At 55.1% G+C, this 16,826-nt stretch overlaps 1 protein-coding gene across 2 annotated transcripts in view; it reads left to right on the forward strand.

Annotated features, from left to right (window-relative positions):
- The first annotated feature begins 3,381 nt into the window (after window positions 1–3,381).
- The window catches only part of OLFM1 (olfactomedin 1), a 34,845-nt gene continuing 21,400 nt past the window's right edge, over window positions 3,382–16,826 (forward strand). The window contains exon 1 of one of the 2 annotated variants that reach the window (XM_074846156.1): window positions 3,382–4,122. In XM_074846156.1, the coding sequence (XP_074702257.1) occupies window positions 4,057–4,122 (66 nt within the window). In that variant the 5' untranslated portion in view covers window positions 3,382–4,056. Of the gene's footprint in view, window positions 4,123–15,211; window positions 15,654–16,826 lie in introns of those variants that run through there. The other variant, XM_074846155.1, reaches the window with a different exon arrangement.

A 16,826-nucleotide genomic window follows, 5' to 3' on the forward strand; every position in this document is an offset into this window, starting at 1 on the left:
GTGAGTGTGAAAATCAAATCTTTTGAAAAAATTGCATCTGAAATATGCCTTTCCGTAGGTAACAAAGCACCATGAAGCTATTTTCACCACGCCTGGAATAGCCTTTATCTCAGCAGGGGGGAAGAGAGCAGGACCCCAGTGAGCAAGAGGCACTTGGCTCCACAAGGGGTTTTCAGAGAGGCAGAAGGAGAGAGGAGATTGCAGAGCCAGGAAAGCTCCCAGCGAGGGAGGTCACTGGTCTGCTCTTTGAGGACAAAATAGAGAGTTTGGTTCTTTAAATCTGGATCCTAGTAAAGGGCAGAGAGAACTAGGCCATGGGAATTAAGGGCCACCATCTGGCCCTGTGCAGGGAAGGCAGTGGATGGGGCTCTGCGAGGTCCTCTGCAAGGACCAAATCAGCTGAAACCCAGCCCAGGGGCAGGCAGGGGCAGGCAGGAGCTCGCTGTCTGCCAGGGGAGCAGCAACATCCTCAGTTGAGACCCAGAGTGGGAACCCCATGCCTGTCCCTGCAATGCACAGCAGCACCCAGCTGCCCATGCCCTGGCTCTGCAGATGCCTCTGGATCCCAGCACAGAGGAAGGGACTGCCTGCCATCCCCTGGCATCCCTGCTGTCCCCTCCCTGCCAACCCTGCCATCCCTGCCATTCCTGTTGTCCCCTCCCATCCCCTGCCATCCCTGTCAGCCCCTGCCATCCCTGCTGTCCCCTGGCATCTCCTGCCATACCTGCTGTCCCCTGCCATCCCTTGCCTTCCCTGTCATCCCTCCCATCCCCTCCCATCCTCTGCCATCCCCTGCCCGCCTGGTGCCTTTGCACTGAAGGCAGATCTGCATCGCGGCCGTGGGCTGCTCTGGAGGGCAGCGTGGTCTGGAGAGCAGAGTGCTGGCCTAAATCATATCTTACACATCAAGATGAGAAAGGAGAAGTGTTTTGATCTCCTCTCCTGCATCACACAGCAGAGTTTCACAGAAGGCTTCTTGCCTGTAGTTTCTGGAGGAGCTGGGACACATCTTTTGGAAAGGCTCTTGGCTCAGATTTAACTATGTCAAGCAATGGAGAGGGCACCATGCCTTCAGCCGAGTTATTTCACAGTCTGATTATCTTCCCCTGAGGAGAAAAACAGGTCCTACTTCTACTCCAAACTGTGGACTCTTGCTTTGACTTTTTTTTATCAGATAAAAGAGCCTTCATGTACAAAAACCTTCCCCCAGGCAGCCTCCTCTCAACCCTCCCTTTTGCTGGTGAAAGAGCTGGAGCCTCTTTAGTCGTGCTCCATGGGCAGGTTCTCCAGACCTTGAATCCTTTCCAAATCTCTGGAAGTATTTTTCAAAGTCTGGGTAAGACACTGTGGGAATCAAAAGATCCGGGTTGTGTTCCCAGACTCCTCTGTCGTGTCATACTGGGCAATTTTTTCCTTTTATTTCTTTTGGTTTCTGTGATTTAGGTCCTGGGAGGGGATCTTTGTGGGACAGGGCTCTTTCCCAGAGGAAAGACTTTACAGAGCCTCACACTCCAGACCCTGGAGCTCAAGTTCAATAACAAGGTTCTTTGTATTAATTAAGAAAGACTTCAAAACAGGAATAAATTAAAACAAATTGCAGAGCTGATGCTTTTGTCATTTACCCAGGTGCAAGCCATGACTATTACCATGAAGGTCAAGGAAACTAGATGTGTATAAAAGCAAAGGGGGAGGAGAAAAGAGATTCCCTGTTGGGGACACGCTGTTGCTGACTTGGAAAAGGTGCCATTTCTGAGCCTGATCCAGTGCCACTGTGGAAAACAAGGGGAGTTCTTCTGTTCTGAGGTCTAAAACACCCGGAATGAAGTCACCTCCCAACAATTCAAGGTGAAGATGATCTCATCATTGAAAATTTTTGTGTGAAAGAAACCCTTATTGCCAGTGCACCTCTCAAATCTATTTTCAGCCCTGTGAGCTCCAGCAGCACCTGGGGCCTCGCATAGAGCATCCTGAGCTGCACCAACCATGCGCTGCCCTGTGTCACAGGGTTAATAGGAAGCCGCTCAGGTGGTTTTTGAAGGCACTTTAAACAGTGCACCAAGCAGAGAAACACAGCCGTGTGTAACTTGCTAGTCCCCCTTCCCTCCCCAGATTTTTGGTGAGAGCTGATTCACAGGCAGGACACCCCGCTGCGATCCCTGCCCAGGGGAAGGTGATGGCCGTGATAAAAAAACACCTTCTAAGGCACCAGGGGAGGATGTGTTCAAACCCTGTCATACCACTGATGCCTTTGGCCTTATTGTGCTGCTCTTGATAAAGTCAAGGGGAGCTTAATGCTTTTTAAAGGTCCTCAGCTTTTATGAGCTATAAAGCACTGACCTTAAAGGGAGGTGCTGAGGGAAGTATATTAAAGATAGATCTATGTGGGATAGTCAGACGTGCCAGCTTTCCCACAGCTGCTCTCTGGATTGCCTTTTTCTAAGCTCTCTTTAAACTAATGTGTTGATTACCTTCCTAGAGAAGAGCTGCCTGAAGCTGCAGGGTGCTGCTGAAACCCAATTTTAGGAGGTCTGGGGCAACCTTCCCTTGGATGTTTGCTGATGGCAACACACAGAAATCTTTTTCCAGTTTGTTCTCAGCTGTTTGTCCCCACTGAGCCTCACCCTGGGGTCACCGTGCTGCAAATTTCCCAGCTTCTGCTTAACGCTGTGCTCTGTGATCCCAGGACTTGTGGAAAAGGCCCTGTGTCAGCTCATCACTACAGAGACCCCATCTCCCACACCAGTAATAACCAGTACCAGAGACTACAGGAGGAGAAACCCTTCGCAATCAAGGGGGAAAATCCTCTTGTGGGGGCTGTGCTAATTGTGGGCCTGGGGCAAGTGATTTCTATTAAATCATTCAATAATCATTAAGAGAAGACCTGCTTTACATTTCTTACCCCTGGAAAGGGGGGGTGATGCTATTCACTTGCATTGCCCAATACTGAGAGATTTAACAGTATTTCTGAGGTCCTGGGAAAACTGTGGTTTGCGAAGCATTTGAGGAGCGTGTGTGAGAGAGAAATGAGGGGTAAGCAATCCCGATGGACCGTGGGGAGGGGAAGGGCACAGCCAGAGCAGTGTGGGGTGGGCACTGCCTGCAGCCCCCTCCCCAGGGTGCATCCTCCCTTGCATCTGCTCCCAGCACCCTGCAAGGGAGGATGCTCTGCAGAACAGAAGGGCTGTCACCGTGCTCCTACTGCCTTAAATTAATTTGAGTCTGAGCCTTACAGGGGCTGTTGCTCCGAGAGCTTGGTTTGGGAAGGCATCTTTGCTTGGGGGTTGGTGCTTGGGGGAGATGAGACGCCCCCCACCCACCCACCGGCACCCCCGGAGAGTGGGGGCAGCTCAGCAGCTCCTTGAGCTCCCAAGAGGGATGGAGGGCGGGAGGGGGTTACCGCCCCCCGCTCACCCCCAGCCCAGCTCCGCTCCCCGCGGTGCCGCCACCCCCCCGGCCCGGCCCTGCTCGCCCCGCACCGCCGCTCCCGAGGCTGGTTTTGCCGTGTTTAGTTAAATTTCCCCCGCCTTAGTTGATGTCACATCCTGTTCCACAGCCATCCCCTGCTAGTAGCCAGCCCTACCAATTCCTTTTTTTTTTTTTTTTTTTTTTTTAATCCCTGTCCTCTCCCCATCACCCCCCCTTTTCAAGGCAAACTTTTGGCAATAGCAGAGATAATCATTTCGTGCTCCGTTGAATTTCTCCTCGCAAATGTCTTTCGATCAGGGGAGCCATTAAAAAAAAAAAAAAAAAAAAAAAATTACCAGAGAGCCAGCACCGAGAGCAGAGGAGAGAAACTGGGATCCCAATAAATATGCAAAGTGAAGGCTCTGCTAAGCAGATTTCTTGCATTGCTTCCTGGGGGTGCTGAGAGCCGCCCGGAAAATCATTCTGATTTTTTTTTTTAATTGCATTTTCTTGTCTTTTTTTTTTCCTTTTTAATTAAAATAATAATAACACTAAAGGACTGAGGAGGCAGCGAGGCGCTCGGTGATCGGCACAGGGAGGCTCGCCCGGGAGGTGATCTGTATGCAAGGTGCCTAGAACTGGGTGCGAGACATGCAACCGGCAAGCAAGCTCCTGACCCTCTGCTTTCTCATCCTGATGGGCACAGAACTCACTCAAGTAGGTTTCTCTCTTGCTTTTCCCACTCCCCCCTCCTTCTCTCCCTTTCTCCCCAACGCCATTTTCTATTAAACCTCGAGAGCACAAAAGAAAACTGGAGTAGGAAGCTCCCCCCCCCCCCTCCCCGGGTACCCGTCTTTGCTCAGCCCGCGGTGCGGGGGGACCCGACGGGGTGTCGCGGGGGTGAGGGGGCTCAGGAGAGCAGACCCCCAGGGAAGGGGGGGTGCCCCGGCGTGGCTACCCCCGAGGGGTGTCTAGTTGCCCCCCACCTGCCCGCCCCACTTGTGGGGAAAGTTGCTGGGGGGTGTGTGTGTGGGGGGGGGGTGGGCAGCGGGACCCCCCGGCGGGGCCGGGGCTCTGCGAAGTTTGGGGCTCCCTGTCCCGGGTCCCCGCAGGGACGCGACGCGGGTGCACGGTGGCGGTCCCTCCTTGTCACCCCCCCCACCCCAGCTCCTCATGTGGGGGTAGCTTTGCCGATTTTAGGTGACATTTAATGTCCCTTGATGTTTCCATCTGTGACAGGCTTGTGGGAGACAGGAGCATCTTATCTATCTCCCTCTCCCTCCTCTCCACCTTTTTTCTTTTTTCTTTTTTTTTAAACTCGATTTTAATGCTTGTCTTTACTGTCCCAGCCCCTGGACTGAGTGAGTAGTGGGGCTGGGGGGAGGAAAGGAGGCACGCAAAAGCCATTTCTTGTAAGTGGAAATAAAAACTCCATTTGACTTCTTTAAGATAACTGGGGAGAGGCAGGCAAGGAGGTTGTCTTTTGTGTTTTTTTTTTTCCCCAGTCACTGAGGAAAGGAAGAAAAGTAATTGCAAGAGGATGCTCTAGATTGTGGGGTTAATTGTGATGCTGCCTGGAAGCAAAAAAGAAAGAAAAAGAAGCTATAAATAGGAGGGGAGTGGAGGCTTCTTAATGTAGGAGCAATTAGCAGCTGGGCTCTCATCCTGGATGCTTTATGTAGATTATTTTTTTCCTTTCCCCTGCTGACAATGCTCTCTCCTGCCACTGCCCTATTGCTGAAGTTTCAGTAGCTGAAGCCTTTTGGCTTTGCACCCTCGGAGTATTTCTGCTGCCCCCCAGGAAGAAATGCCTAAAGAGCTGCCTTAATTGCATGGGGCCCTCCGGAGAAGGGATGAAAAGGTAGTAATTTGGGGGGGTGGGGGGGAAGCAAAGACATCCAAGAGCTTCGTGGATGAGGAGGGGTGGGAAGGAACCAGAGCTGCAAGTGAGCACCCAGGAGAAGCCCATTGTGTGTGAGAGGATGCACGGGGGGATGCGCATGCGCCGCGCTGGACAAAGCAGCCAGCGACCGCCAGCATTGCTCGGGAATCAGCAAAAAAGGGGCTTCTCGCTACGCACCCGGCCCGGCCGAGGTCACGGCCAGCCAGGGACCACGGCAGCGTCGTGGCGAAGCAATGTGGCAGGGCTGTCCCTTGTCCTGCTGCCCCTCCAGCCTCCCCAGGCGCTGTCACCCTAGGCTGAGGGCACCCACAGCCTGGGGACCTGGGTGGTCCCCCCCTTGCCAGGGGCTGTCGCCGTCCCTCATTGGCCTTGGCAGCCCCTGTCACTCTGCATTGGTGGGTTTTTTCAAGGACGCCAAGTTATCACCTCTTGCGCCGAGGATGCTGCTGTGCTTGGCTACTTTTTCCTTTTCTTGCCTTTTTTTTTTTTTTTTTGAGAATGCAGCACTCATAAGTTTTCAACCAACTTTAAATCAGGGTGGGGATGGGGAATCAAATCTGCTCTGAACTGTGGGGCCGAGCGCTGTGGGCTGACTTTGGCGGAGTTACCTCCCAGCCCGTCCCTACCCACTGGTGGGAGGTTGGAAGCCCCTGCTAAAGCCCTGGCTTTGCTGAGCTGGCTTTGCTGGGGCTGGTTTCAGGTCTGCAGTGCCTACCTGGGCTTTGCTGCCTGCAGGTAGCTGAGTCCTGCCAGGCCCCGTGCTCTGGCCATGCAGAGCTCTCCCGCCAGCGTGCCTGCTGACTCGCTTGGCACTGCAGAGCCCTTTCAGAGTTTTAGCATCTCATTTCTGTAGCACAGCTGCCAGATGCAATCCCCAAATATGCCTTTCAGCCCAGGCACCGCCCAGCTCAGTGTCTTCCACATTTAATTCCGTGCTGGATTTACATCTCCATCACACGCGTGGAGTCTCTCCCATCCCCTACTGAGATCTGATGCTGGGGGAGGAGGGATCGAGGTTCAGGGGAGAGAGGTTGCTGATTTAGGCAGCTTTCCCTGATAATGCAGAAGCTACTGCTGTCCTCTCCTCTCCCTCCCTGCAGTGACACTGGCAGGCCAGCACACAAGAAAGAAAGAAATGGGGAGAGGGATGGCTGTTAAATAGGGCTGGCGGGGGTGAGCACATGGCTGTCCTTCCAGCTGGGTGCTGGGAAAGCTCTTCTTGTGGAGGGAAGGGAGTTGTCTTCAAGGTGTTGGGACTGCAGCATCCTCTGATGGTCCCCTGGGGTGGGAGGAAGGATGCCCATGCCTGGCTGGGAGCACACAGGTGATGCACACACTGCAGGCTGCACCCCCAGGCTTGGTGGGGGCTTTGAGACCCGCCTGAGGTGGATGATAGTTTTACCTGTGCGAAACAAGGGGAGAGATGCCCCTATGTGCCCCTGTCCCCTCATCCCAGTCCTTTGCAGAAGCCCCTGCCTGCCCCTCGATCCTCCACATCCTCCACATACCCCTGGCAGGCAGGGCTGAGGGGGTGGCAGGAGCCCCAGTCCCAGAGCGAGACCTGCACGAGGCTCTGGGATTTCTTCTAGCTGTCAAAGGGCTCCTAGTTTGCTTTGGCCTTGACTCAGCTCTCCACAGATCAGCGATCAAAACCTGAAATGACATATTTTGGCTGGGTTGAGCAGGCTGGTTTTGGGGTGCAGCGATGGGGGGGCAGAGCTGCTACTGTGAGCACCCCAGGGTGCAGCACCCCTGCTCTGGCTATGCATGCAGCTCTGGGCAGAGCACGGGGCTTTTTTCTCCTTGTCTCCTTCTCAGTGAGACCCAGGCAGCTCTCCTGATGGCGTGAAGGAGCAGAGCCAACTTACGCTCTCTAAGGATCTGCTCGTCACGTGCAGGCAGAGAGTGCTGCCAAAAGGGCAGAGGATTCGGGCTTCTGTAGTAAAGCCAGAGGTATCGGCAGAAGGGGTCTAGGATGCCATCTGCTTGTCTGTCTGTCTGTCCGACCTGTCCTTTTGTCATGCTTCGTGCTTGCTGGCGGCTGCTGGGATATTACCAGTGAAAACCTCTTTGCATTCCTCAAAAGTTTTGCAGGCGCAGAGCGGGCAGCCGGCGCTCTGACATCCACTTACCCGGTAATCATTGAAACCACACAGGAAGCAATACCTTCCTGGAGCAGAGAGTTATTAAACATTTAGGGTTTCTGCAAGAAAAAAAAAAAAAAAAACCAAAACAGAACAAAACAATTTTGCCATTGATTTTTCTAAAAGCACATTGGGTCCCTCTTGGGGCTATTTTCAAGGGAAGGGGGGAGCTACCAGGGATGCATGCTGCCCTCCCCAAAGCTGCCCGTGCCCCTCTGCCCCAGCAGCACCCAGCCCGGCTGTGCTGGCTTCCCTCCATCCATGGGGGGCTTCCCAATGCCCACGTTGGTGGCCGGGCTCTTCCCTCCCCTGAGACAGAGACGTGGAAACTGGTAGGATTAAGCTGCAAATCTGCAGCCTGTAACAGGAGGCAGCTGCCTCATCTCATAAACCAATTTGTGACTAATTTCACTAACTTCAGCTTTAACCAATAAAAAAGAAAGGTAATTTTCAGCCCTGGGTCATATTTATTGCTCAAGTTATCAGTCCTTGTAATCAGTATTAGCATCACTGCGTAAAGTAATACAAAACTAATTACTATCTGAGTGAATTAGATAGATGAAGGCTGTAGACTGCGTTGACAGTGGAAGAAGCTAATTCTTGAGTTATGAGTGATAAGTGTTGGCTTTGCTCTGCTCTGATGAAGCCACAAATGAAAGCAAACTGGGCAAGGACACCCAGGGAGTGTCCCTCTGGGGTTTGTAGCCTGTGGGGTGCCTCTTTGGGAGACCTGGGTGGGCAGGGCGATACCTGAGAGGTTGAGTCCGTCAAGCAGTCCCCCAAAAAGGGGAAGATGCACCTGGGAAACTGAGGCACAGAGCCTGAGACATGTCATAGCACCAGCAAATCCCAATTGTGGGGAAAGAGCACCTAAAAATCCTGATTTTTCTTTCTTTTGTAGACTGTAGCTATTGCTTGCTACTGCCCTCCCAGAGCTGAGCCCAGGAGCCCTGGTCCCAGCCTATGGACTGGCTTTGCCCTGGGTTTTGGCCCTGGGAAGCTTTGTCCCTGTTGAGGACCCAGGTCCTGGCTCCCAGCCCCCCATCCCAGCTGGGAGGCAGCATTCAAAACCAGCCAAAATGCAAAAGATCTCCTGAAAAGATAGCAGCGGGGCAGCGAGACGTGTCAGCCCTCGGTCCAGGAGCGCGCAGCAGCGAGCGACACCGGAGCAATGCCGTGTTTTCTAGCAAGCAACGTGCAGATCAAGTTTTCAGTGTAAAGGTACTTTCTGACAGGAGGCGTGTGACTGATCCAGGGAAATATGCCCCCCCAAAAATTCATCATCCCTAACCAAAACATCCGAGTCACGGGAACCCACTGACGCACCCGCGAAACCTGCGCCGACTTGAATGGGCTCTGATCTAGCCCAGAGGCTCTGACACGTGTTGGCACTCGCTGTTAGAGCATGGGTTTAATGTCAAGAGCAGCTTTAGCTAAACACAGATTTAGCAAAGTGAAGAACCTGCAAAGGGGATTATTCTGTTCCAGTGTAACATAAGGAGCGTGTTCTTTCTGCTGCAGAGTGTTTCTGCTCACTGTGCCGGTTACAAAAGGGAAGGTTGCAGAGTGTTTTGTGTGTGGAAGGAGTAGTCCCAGTGTCTGTAGCTGGGGGTTAACTTTCTGGAGTATTTTGGGCTGCCTGATCCCGGAACACGGCCGCTCCTGGAGCTAAGTGCAGCACCAGGCACGGGCAGTTTCACACAGAGTCCCACCAAGAGCTGGCAGTGTTCTCCAGCACTGTGGTCACTGTTTCCTAAGCACTTTGGGGTCTTTAATTGCCATTTTCTTCCTTCGCTTTCCCTATCTGTCCACCCATACCCTCCCCACAGCAGGAGGGGATGAGTTTGCTCTGCGTTGGTACACTGCCAAGCTGACAGGGTCCAGCTCCACGACTGAGGTTTGTGTGAGTGATGGTAGCACAGATAGTGACAAAAGCAGACAAAGGGGCAAGGATATTTGGAGTTCAGACCCCAAAATCAGGGAAGCCTGGTATCATTTATTGCTGTGGCAGTCATGACCTGCTGAGGGACAGATGCCCCACGGCAAATGTGACAGAAGATTGTCCCATGCTCCAGAGGCGATGGGTACAAAGTGTATGTTCCTTAATGAGGATGAAGGTACCCACGCTGCCTCCCAGGGTAGGTGGGGTGCCACGTCTGCCTGGCACCATTCACAGTCCTCCCGCTGCCCACAGGCTGGTGCGAAGGGATTTCGGATACCTCCTGCCACAAGCCCAGGCAATGAGGAGTGTGAGGGAGGGGGGTGAATGTTTACGGAGTTGAAAGAGGGATGAGAAACATCGTCCTTCTCTCAAGAGCAGAGTCCAGGGCTCTCTCTCCGTAACTGTGGTGCTGGGCAGAAAGCAAAGGGGCACAGCGACCACCAAGCGCTGGGGTAGGCTTGGAGCCCCGGCCTGAGCCTGCTGAGCTCTTTACCCTCAGCCCTGAGCCCCACTGCAGGGACCCCCACGCAGAGCTGCTGGGCATCTCCCTGCCTTCAGCAGCCAGACGTGCTGTGCAGTGCCCAGGAGCGCGGCCCCTCGCCCTGGCTCTCGGGGTGCTCTCCCATCCGTGCGTGACCAAGGGGATCCTTCCCACCCCGCAGCTCGCCAGCCTCCTCCATGCAGTCCCCACTCCTTTGCAAGTGCAGCAGCACCTGGCAGTGGGGCAGCAACAGAGACTCTGGCAGCCCGGCATCAGGCAGGACACCAGGAGGGATGCAAAGAGTCAGTGGAGACAGAGAGTCCTCCAAGAGGCTGGTTCAGAGCTCCTCCATCAACTACAGGAGAAAAGTCACTTAGTCCAAGTATCTAAGGAGGATCCCTGAAGTTACACAGCAAGATCCTTCCAGAAAAGACAGACCCTTCCCCGCAGCCCCTGGCCCCAGGGCATGGCACATCCTGTGGGTGTCCAGTGCAGAGAGGAGGAGCTGGAAAGAGCTGGAGTATGGGCTGTCTCACACACCACAGAGCTATCCTAGGGCAGACCTGAGTGCCCTGCCAAATTGCAGAGCCCTGCACTGCCCAGACAGGAGCCCTGTTCCCAGACAGACCTGCCAGCCCTTCGAAGGTGCCTGGGGCAGTGCCCTCCATTGAGCAGCCAGCTCAGCTGGACATATCTCAGCTGGAGATGTCAAGTGTTAGCTGAGATGGCTCCAGCATTTACTGAGCCAGCTTGGAGCACCAGCAAGATTTGAGGCTGTTAGAATAGAGGTGTATGTATTTTAAAGCAGATCCCACCCTCTCACCATGCATTAAATAGGAGTTCTCTGACTGTGGTCACCATCTCCTTGTAAACTTGGGAGCAACAGGAACTTCAGCACTTCTTCTCTGAACCAGCCAGGAGAGGGAGACAATGACCGCTGCGTCCTACACACACACACACACACACACACACACACACAGAGGAGTTGGCCCTGTTTGCAAACCTTGACCCTTGTAGTGCTCCTTTAGGCAGACAGTCACATTTTCATTATCACTTCCCAGCAGCCATATTTTCCACTAAGCAGCTATTTTGGAAGACCCTGGTCTTTGCTTTTTTATCTGTCATTCCTCCTGTTCCTCTGCTCAGAATGCATGCAAGGAGGATCTTTTGTTCCCTAAACAGCTCATCTTTTCCTCCTGTTTCCTCTCTGCTTGCAGCAGGAGAGGCACCCAGAGGGCAGCTCAGCACCCCCTGCTCTTGTGGGGTGGGTGTCTGTAGCGAGTGCATCAGGACAAGAAAAACTTGGGGACATCATGAGGTTTTTTTTCAAGGCAATGCCCTGTGCAGAAAAACCCCAAAGTGATCAGGAGAAAGGTGAATTCAACCAGTTCAGCCAAACTGGTACTGAAGAGATTTCTGCAGACATTACGACAGAAAGTTGCTCTTTAAGGGCCGGATCCTGCTTGGCCCTGGGAAGGTCCATCAGTGAATGCCATCAGGTCAGGAGGAGTCATCTGAGTCTCCTCCTTCTTGATTTTGCCACAATTTCTTCTGATTTGCTCTAGCATGAAGACAATGTCAGGTCTCCCACATCAGGTTCACGTCCTTACTGTTTTTTGCTGTGTTTCGTTTTGTTGCCATGTTGGGCTTCTAAAACCAGGGAAATCATTAGGGTAGGGAGGAGGTTTCCATGTTTGCACATCACCTACTTTAGGCACTGGGATGACAAAGGTCATTTTGATGCCCATGACCTAGCACAGCACGAGGTGACGGACAGCATCTCCTCGCACAGCAGCAACCACTCCCTCTTCCCTCTGAATAGCCCTTCACCCCTAATAAAGGGAAACAGCAGCATTTTGGGGAGCCTCTTTTTTGTCAGGTCTCCACTTTGGACCAGCTGATGTGGGCTCAGCTTGCGTGGCCATGCCACGAGTAGCCTGATGTGCTGGGGAAGGGCCGTGGTTACACCCTTTGGGCTCAGGACCATCCTGCTCCCAGCACAGGTCGTTATTGCACTGAACTTTCTGCAAAGGTCTGGAAGAGCAGCCGATCTTTTGACGTCTCTGCCTTAACTCCCTTTATCTTACCAGCAAAGAAAAGACTCCCCAAAAACTTCTTGGGCTCTTTCATAAACACTGGAAGCAAGAGAAAGAAAGAAAATCACCTGGATTTCTCCCCCCCCCCGTTATGACATGCACAGCCCCTCTTTCAGCTGACATGAAGGGCTTTGCTCCAGGGAAGCGGAGCAGCTCTGCCGCTGCCAGAGCCCGGCCTCCCCCCACCTGCACAGACCCTCCGTGCCAGCCACTGGGAAAAGTCTCCCAGTGATGGACCCCCTCCTCAGCAGGGACTTGTGGCTGCTGCTCCTCTCTCTGTGCCTCACTGTCCCCATGTGCAGAAGCTTTAATCATTGCAAAGCACTTGAAGGGCATACGAATGAAATCACCTGCGTGCACTGGTAGGAAATGAGCCTTTCTTTAGTCCAGGTGGAATCCAGAGCAAGGCAGAGGAGTGCTTGTTACCCTGCTGAATACCATTCTAAATAATAAAGTATTCATAGGTCTAATTCCCTTTGTATGTGTTTGGAGTAGACAAATATGAGGGATAAACTTTACTTACAAACTCAGTTTCAAAATGAACATTAAGATGATTTAAGTGTAGCACTCAAGTGTTTTATATGGTATGAAATCAGATAAGCAATCAGGGTCTCAGCTGCTACAGTGCTGAGCACAGCATAAGCACCCGTTAGAGCAGAACAGGCTGAACTGGAACAGAATGGGATTTATTCTAAAAGATGAAAGCCATCGGAGGCTTTTGCCTAATGAACCTGTGCCTACAACCACAGCCTGAAGCACCTCCTTGGTGCTGACCTCCTCAGGCACAATGCTGCACCACCTGACAGCAGTTTTGCCGTGGGAAGGATGCTTGGTGCCTGGGCTGGGTGAAGCTGATTTCACGGGGTGGAAATAGTTTGTGTCCTTTGGGAGCCCTAGGCAGGACAGTGTCCGATTCAGAGGGCAGGAGTGTTTTCTAACTGATTTCAGCAGAAGATTGACCTGTCTGCTGGCTGATTTAGCTGGATTAGAGCTGGCCTGGCCTGAGCAGGGAAAAGGGCAGGGGTGACACAGTCTGAGGGGGCTGGGAAGCGAGGGAAGGGAATGGCATTTCAGCTACTGCAGCCTGTGACATGCACCAGCTGCTGCCTCCCAGCTGCCAGCATCTGATTCTGCTGCTGTGTTGTTTGGGGGGGGGGGGGGGCAGGATCCGACCTGGTGTCAGCGCTCGTACTCTAAAGCATCTCTTTTTCTCCACCTGGTGGACTTGCTAGATGTGCTTTCATTGCAGTGCTTCACAGAAACTCCCCAGCGCTCTCTGCAGAACCAGCTCCACTTGGCTGTCACTGGTCTCTGCTGCCTTTGCCCAGACCAGCAGTGCTGGGGGGCACTGGGATGATCCCACGCCAAGGGCCAGGTCCCCAGCTAGGAGCAAGGTCCTGTTAAAGTGGGACAGGTCAGCTCAGCAGCGATCGCACTTTCAGGCTTCCCCAGTTGGGACTTGCTCCGCACACCAGCCTGGATGCTCTATGGGTCAAGGCCTTGGGGCACCCCTCAGCACCCTCAGCTGTAGCCCAGCGAGCTCCTGGGGAGGGGGCCATGAGACCCACAACCCTGGGGAGCCGTGCCATCAGAAGAGCAGCTCTGGAGGGGGCAGGATTGGGGCTGGGGTGATCAGACTCCAGTGGGAATGTGGTTGCTCCCAGATCCAGTACAGCCAGCCAGGCTGGGGTGGTGGGGCCATGGAACAGCACAGGGTCTCCTGGAGACCAACATGCTGAGGCTGGTGCTGTACCAGCAGAGCGAGTGTCACTTCTATCCTCTGGAGAGGGCCAGGGGATTAATTTCATAATTTGCTTCCCATGGGGTGTTTAAAGGTTGACTTAGGGAAGGATGTGCAAGGAACTGCAGATCTGTGTTGGTCTGAGACTTTGGTTCTGAAGTCACCAGGACAGTTCTGCAAACGCCTTCAGGAAACCCAAGTTGTGAACAAGCTCCGTCTTACTGCAGACTGTTTGCCAGGCCCGTACAGACGGGCTGTTTGCTGTGTAACAGCCCGTGGGGTTCCTTGGCAGGGTTGGCCTCAGAGCTACACCAGCCACAGAAAGCCTGGAGTTTTCTTCAGACTCTGGGGTGGGATGTTCTGGCAGTGTCTGACACTGTCCCATCTCTCCTGTCCATGCAGCCCTGCCTGGTGGGAATGGGGCAAGAGCAGGGCTGGTGTTAGGATTGGGGTAAGAGCAGGACTGGGGCAAGAGCAGGGCTGGTGTTAGGATTGGGGTAAGAGCAGGACTGGGGCAAGAGCAGGGCTGAGGCAGGAATGGAGCAGGAGCAGGGCTGGGGCAGGATTGGGGCAAGAGCAGGGCTGGGGCAGGATTGGGGCAGGGCTGGGGCAAAGAGCAGGGGTGGGGCAGGAACAGGGCAAGAGCAGGGCTGGTGTTAGGATTGGGGAAAGAGCAGGAGTGGGGCAGGACTGGGGCAGGGCTGGGGCAGGAGCAGTGTTGGGGCAGAAATGGGGCAGGGCTGGGGCAGGAGCAGGGCTGGGGCAGGAGCAGGGCTGCCAGGGCATTTCGGTGCAGCTCAAGCAGGTCGGGTCCTTCGTGCTGACGCGGGGCGGGGGGTGCAGAGCGGGGTCAGGGGGCAAGCGGGGAGGACGTGGGGGGATGCTCTGAGGACCTCAGGCCTGGGGGACCACCACATCCCCCTCCCCTCCGCGCCCCACGGCGAGGAAACGCCGCGACCGACGGACGGACCGACGGACAGAGCGGCCCCGCGCCGCCAGCAGCCGGCAGGGGGAGCTGCAGCGCCGCGCCGCAGCGGGGGACCCGCCCCCCCCCCCCCGCCCCTCTCCTCCTCCCTCCCTCCCTCCCTCCCCAAATCTTTTCCGCCTCCTCCCCAATTCTTCTCCGCTCTCCCCAAATCTTTTCCCCACCCCACCGTATCTTTCCGTCTCCTCAGATCTTTTTTTCCCCCTTTCCCCCCTTCCCAAATCTTTTCCCCTCTCCCCAAATCTTTCTCTCCCCTTCCCAAGCCTTTCCGCCTCTCCTCAAATCTCTCCCCCCTCAATTCTTTCCCCTCTCCCCAAATATCTTTTCTCCTCTTCTTCCCTTCGCTCCCCCTTCCCCCCCTCTGGAAAAAAAAAATTCTTTCCCTCCCCCAAATCTCTCCTCCCCAAGTCCCTTCTCCCCTCCTTCTCCCCTCCGCCTCCCACCCGCCCATCCGCAGTCGCTCCGGCTGGCTGGGCGCTCCCGCCCCCCCTCGCCCCCCCTCGCCGCCCCTCCCTCCCTGGTCCCGTCCCGCCTCCTGCAGCCGCTCGCTCCGCTCCTGCTCGCCCGACGGCGGCGGCGGGCGCAGGGAGGCAGCCCCGCTCCGGCGACACCGGCTCCGGTGACACCGGCACAGACACCGGCAGCACCATCGCCAGCGCCGGGCAGGGCCGCGGCGGGGCGGCTGTGGACGATGGGCCGGTGGCGAGCGGCGGCGGCGGCCGGGCGACTGGCGCAGCCCGTCCCCAGCGGCATGGAGCCCGGCGCCGGTGCAGAATGAAGGGTGCCTGGCGCCCCCCCCCGCAGACATGTCTGTGCCTTTACTCAAGATTGGAGTCGTCCTCAGCACCATGGCCATGATCACCAACTGGATGTCGCAGACGCTGCCCTCCCTCGTGGGGCTCAACACCACCAAACTCACGGCGGCCACGGGTGGCACCTTGGATCGCAGCACGGGAGTAAGTGCGGGGAGGAGGAGGAGGGGGGGGGCTGCCCGGAGCATCCCTGCCTCTCCAGGGCGGCTGCACCCTTCCCCCCCACCCCCTGGCCGCCCTGTTCCTCCTCGCCTGGGTGTCCTGCAAAATCCTGGGGATTGCCCTCCCGCCCCGTACCTCCCCGGCAGGCCTTGCAGGAGCCCCCCCCCCCGGCTGCAGAGAGCAGCGCCCCGGGGAGAGGCAGAGCCGCCCCCCCCCCCCCCCACCTTCGGGGTGATGGAGGGGCGGGGGGGGGGCATCGCTTGCAAAGTGCCCCCGGGGGGCCGTGTGGGGACAAGAGATGGGGGGGGCGGTGCGGGGAGCACCTCTCCTCCTCCAGCTGCCCTGGGCAGGGGTTTGGGGGAGACCCGGGTGCCCCCCCCGCCGCCTCCCCGTGCCTTCAGCTGAAGGGTCGCAAAGTTTCCCCGGTCGCCTTTGCCGTCGCTGGGCGAAGCGGGTTGGGACGGCAGGTGCGGGGCCCGCAGGATCTCCGTTGCCTCCCTGCCTGTAATCAGTAGTCGTTAATTGGATGGGAAATGCGGTGGAGGAGTTGCGGTACATTTTGGTCGGGCCGTATGTTTCCTGTCCCTGTTTTGCTGGAGGGCTGGTACGGTGCCTGGTCTTGCCACTTCGGAAATGGCTGAGAAAAACTCTCCTTCTGTCTCTCTTCCCTTAGCAGGGAAAAGCGGGCACCCTTCTCCTCCAGGCTGCGTGCCTGCGCCTTCTGAAAGAGCTGAGAAATCACAGCTCTGCTGGTCCAAGACGAGTATTTCATGTAGTGGTTCTGCTGATTGTGAATGAAGCTGGGGTGGTTTTTTTTTTTTTTCCATGTTACCAGAGATTATAAAACCCATTTATAATTTTTTTTACCCCGGTTGTTTTAGCGAGCGAATCAAATTCTTTGTCTGCCTAGCTGCCTCTCTCAGTGCGTCTGTCAACATGGGTATTTGCAAGGTTATTTGTAATACACCGAAACAGCAGAAAGAACATTTCCCTTCTCTGGGCAAAACGGTGGTACCTTCAGGGTGATGGGAGGCTGCGCTGGGATTAAATAACATATTTTGCAAAGTGCTGTGAGATCAAAGGAAAATTAAGATCCGAGAGGTTTGGAGAGCCCAGGGGGCACGAGGGGGGCTGGGGGACGTGCTGTGTTTGTGG

This window comes from Strix aluco, chromosome 20, assembly GCF_031877795.1.
Source record: "Strix aluco isolate bStrAlu1 chromosome 20, bStrAlu1.hap1, whole genome shotgun sequence".
NCBI lineage: Eukaryota > Metazoa > Chordata > Aves > Strigiformes > Strigidae > Strix > Strix aluco.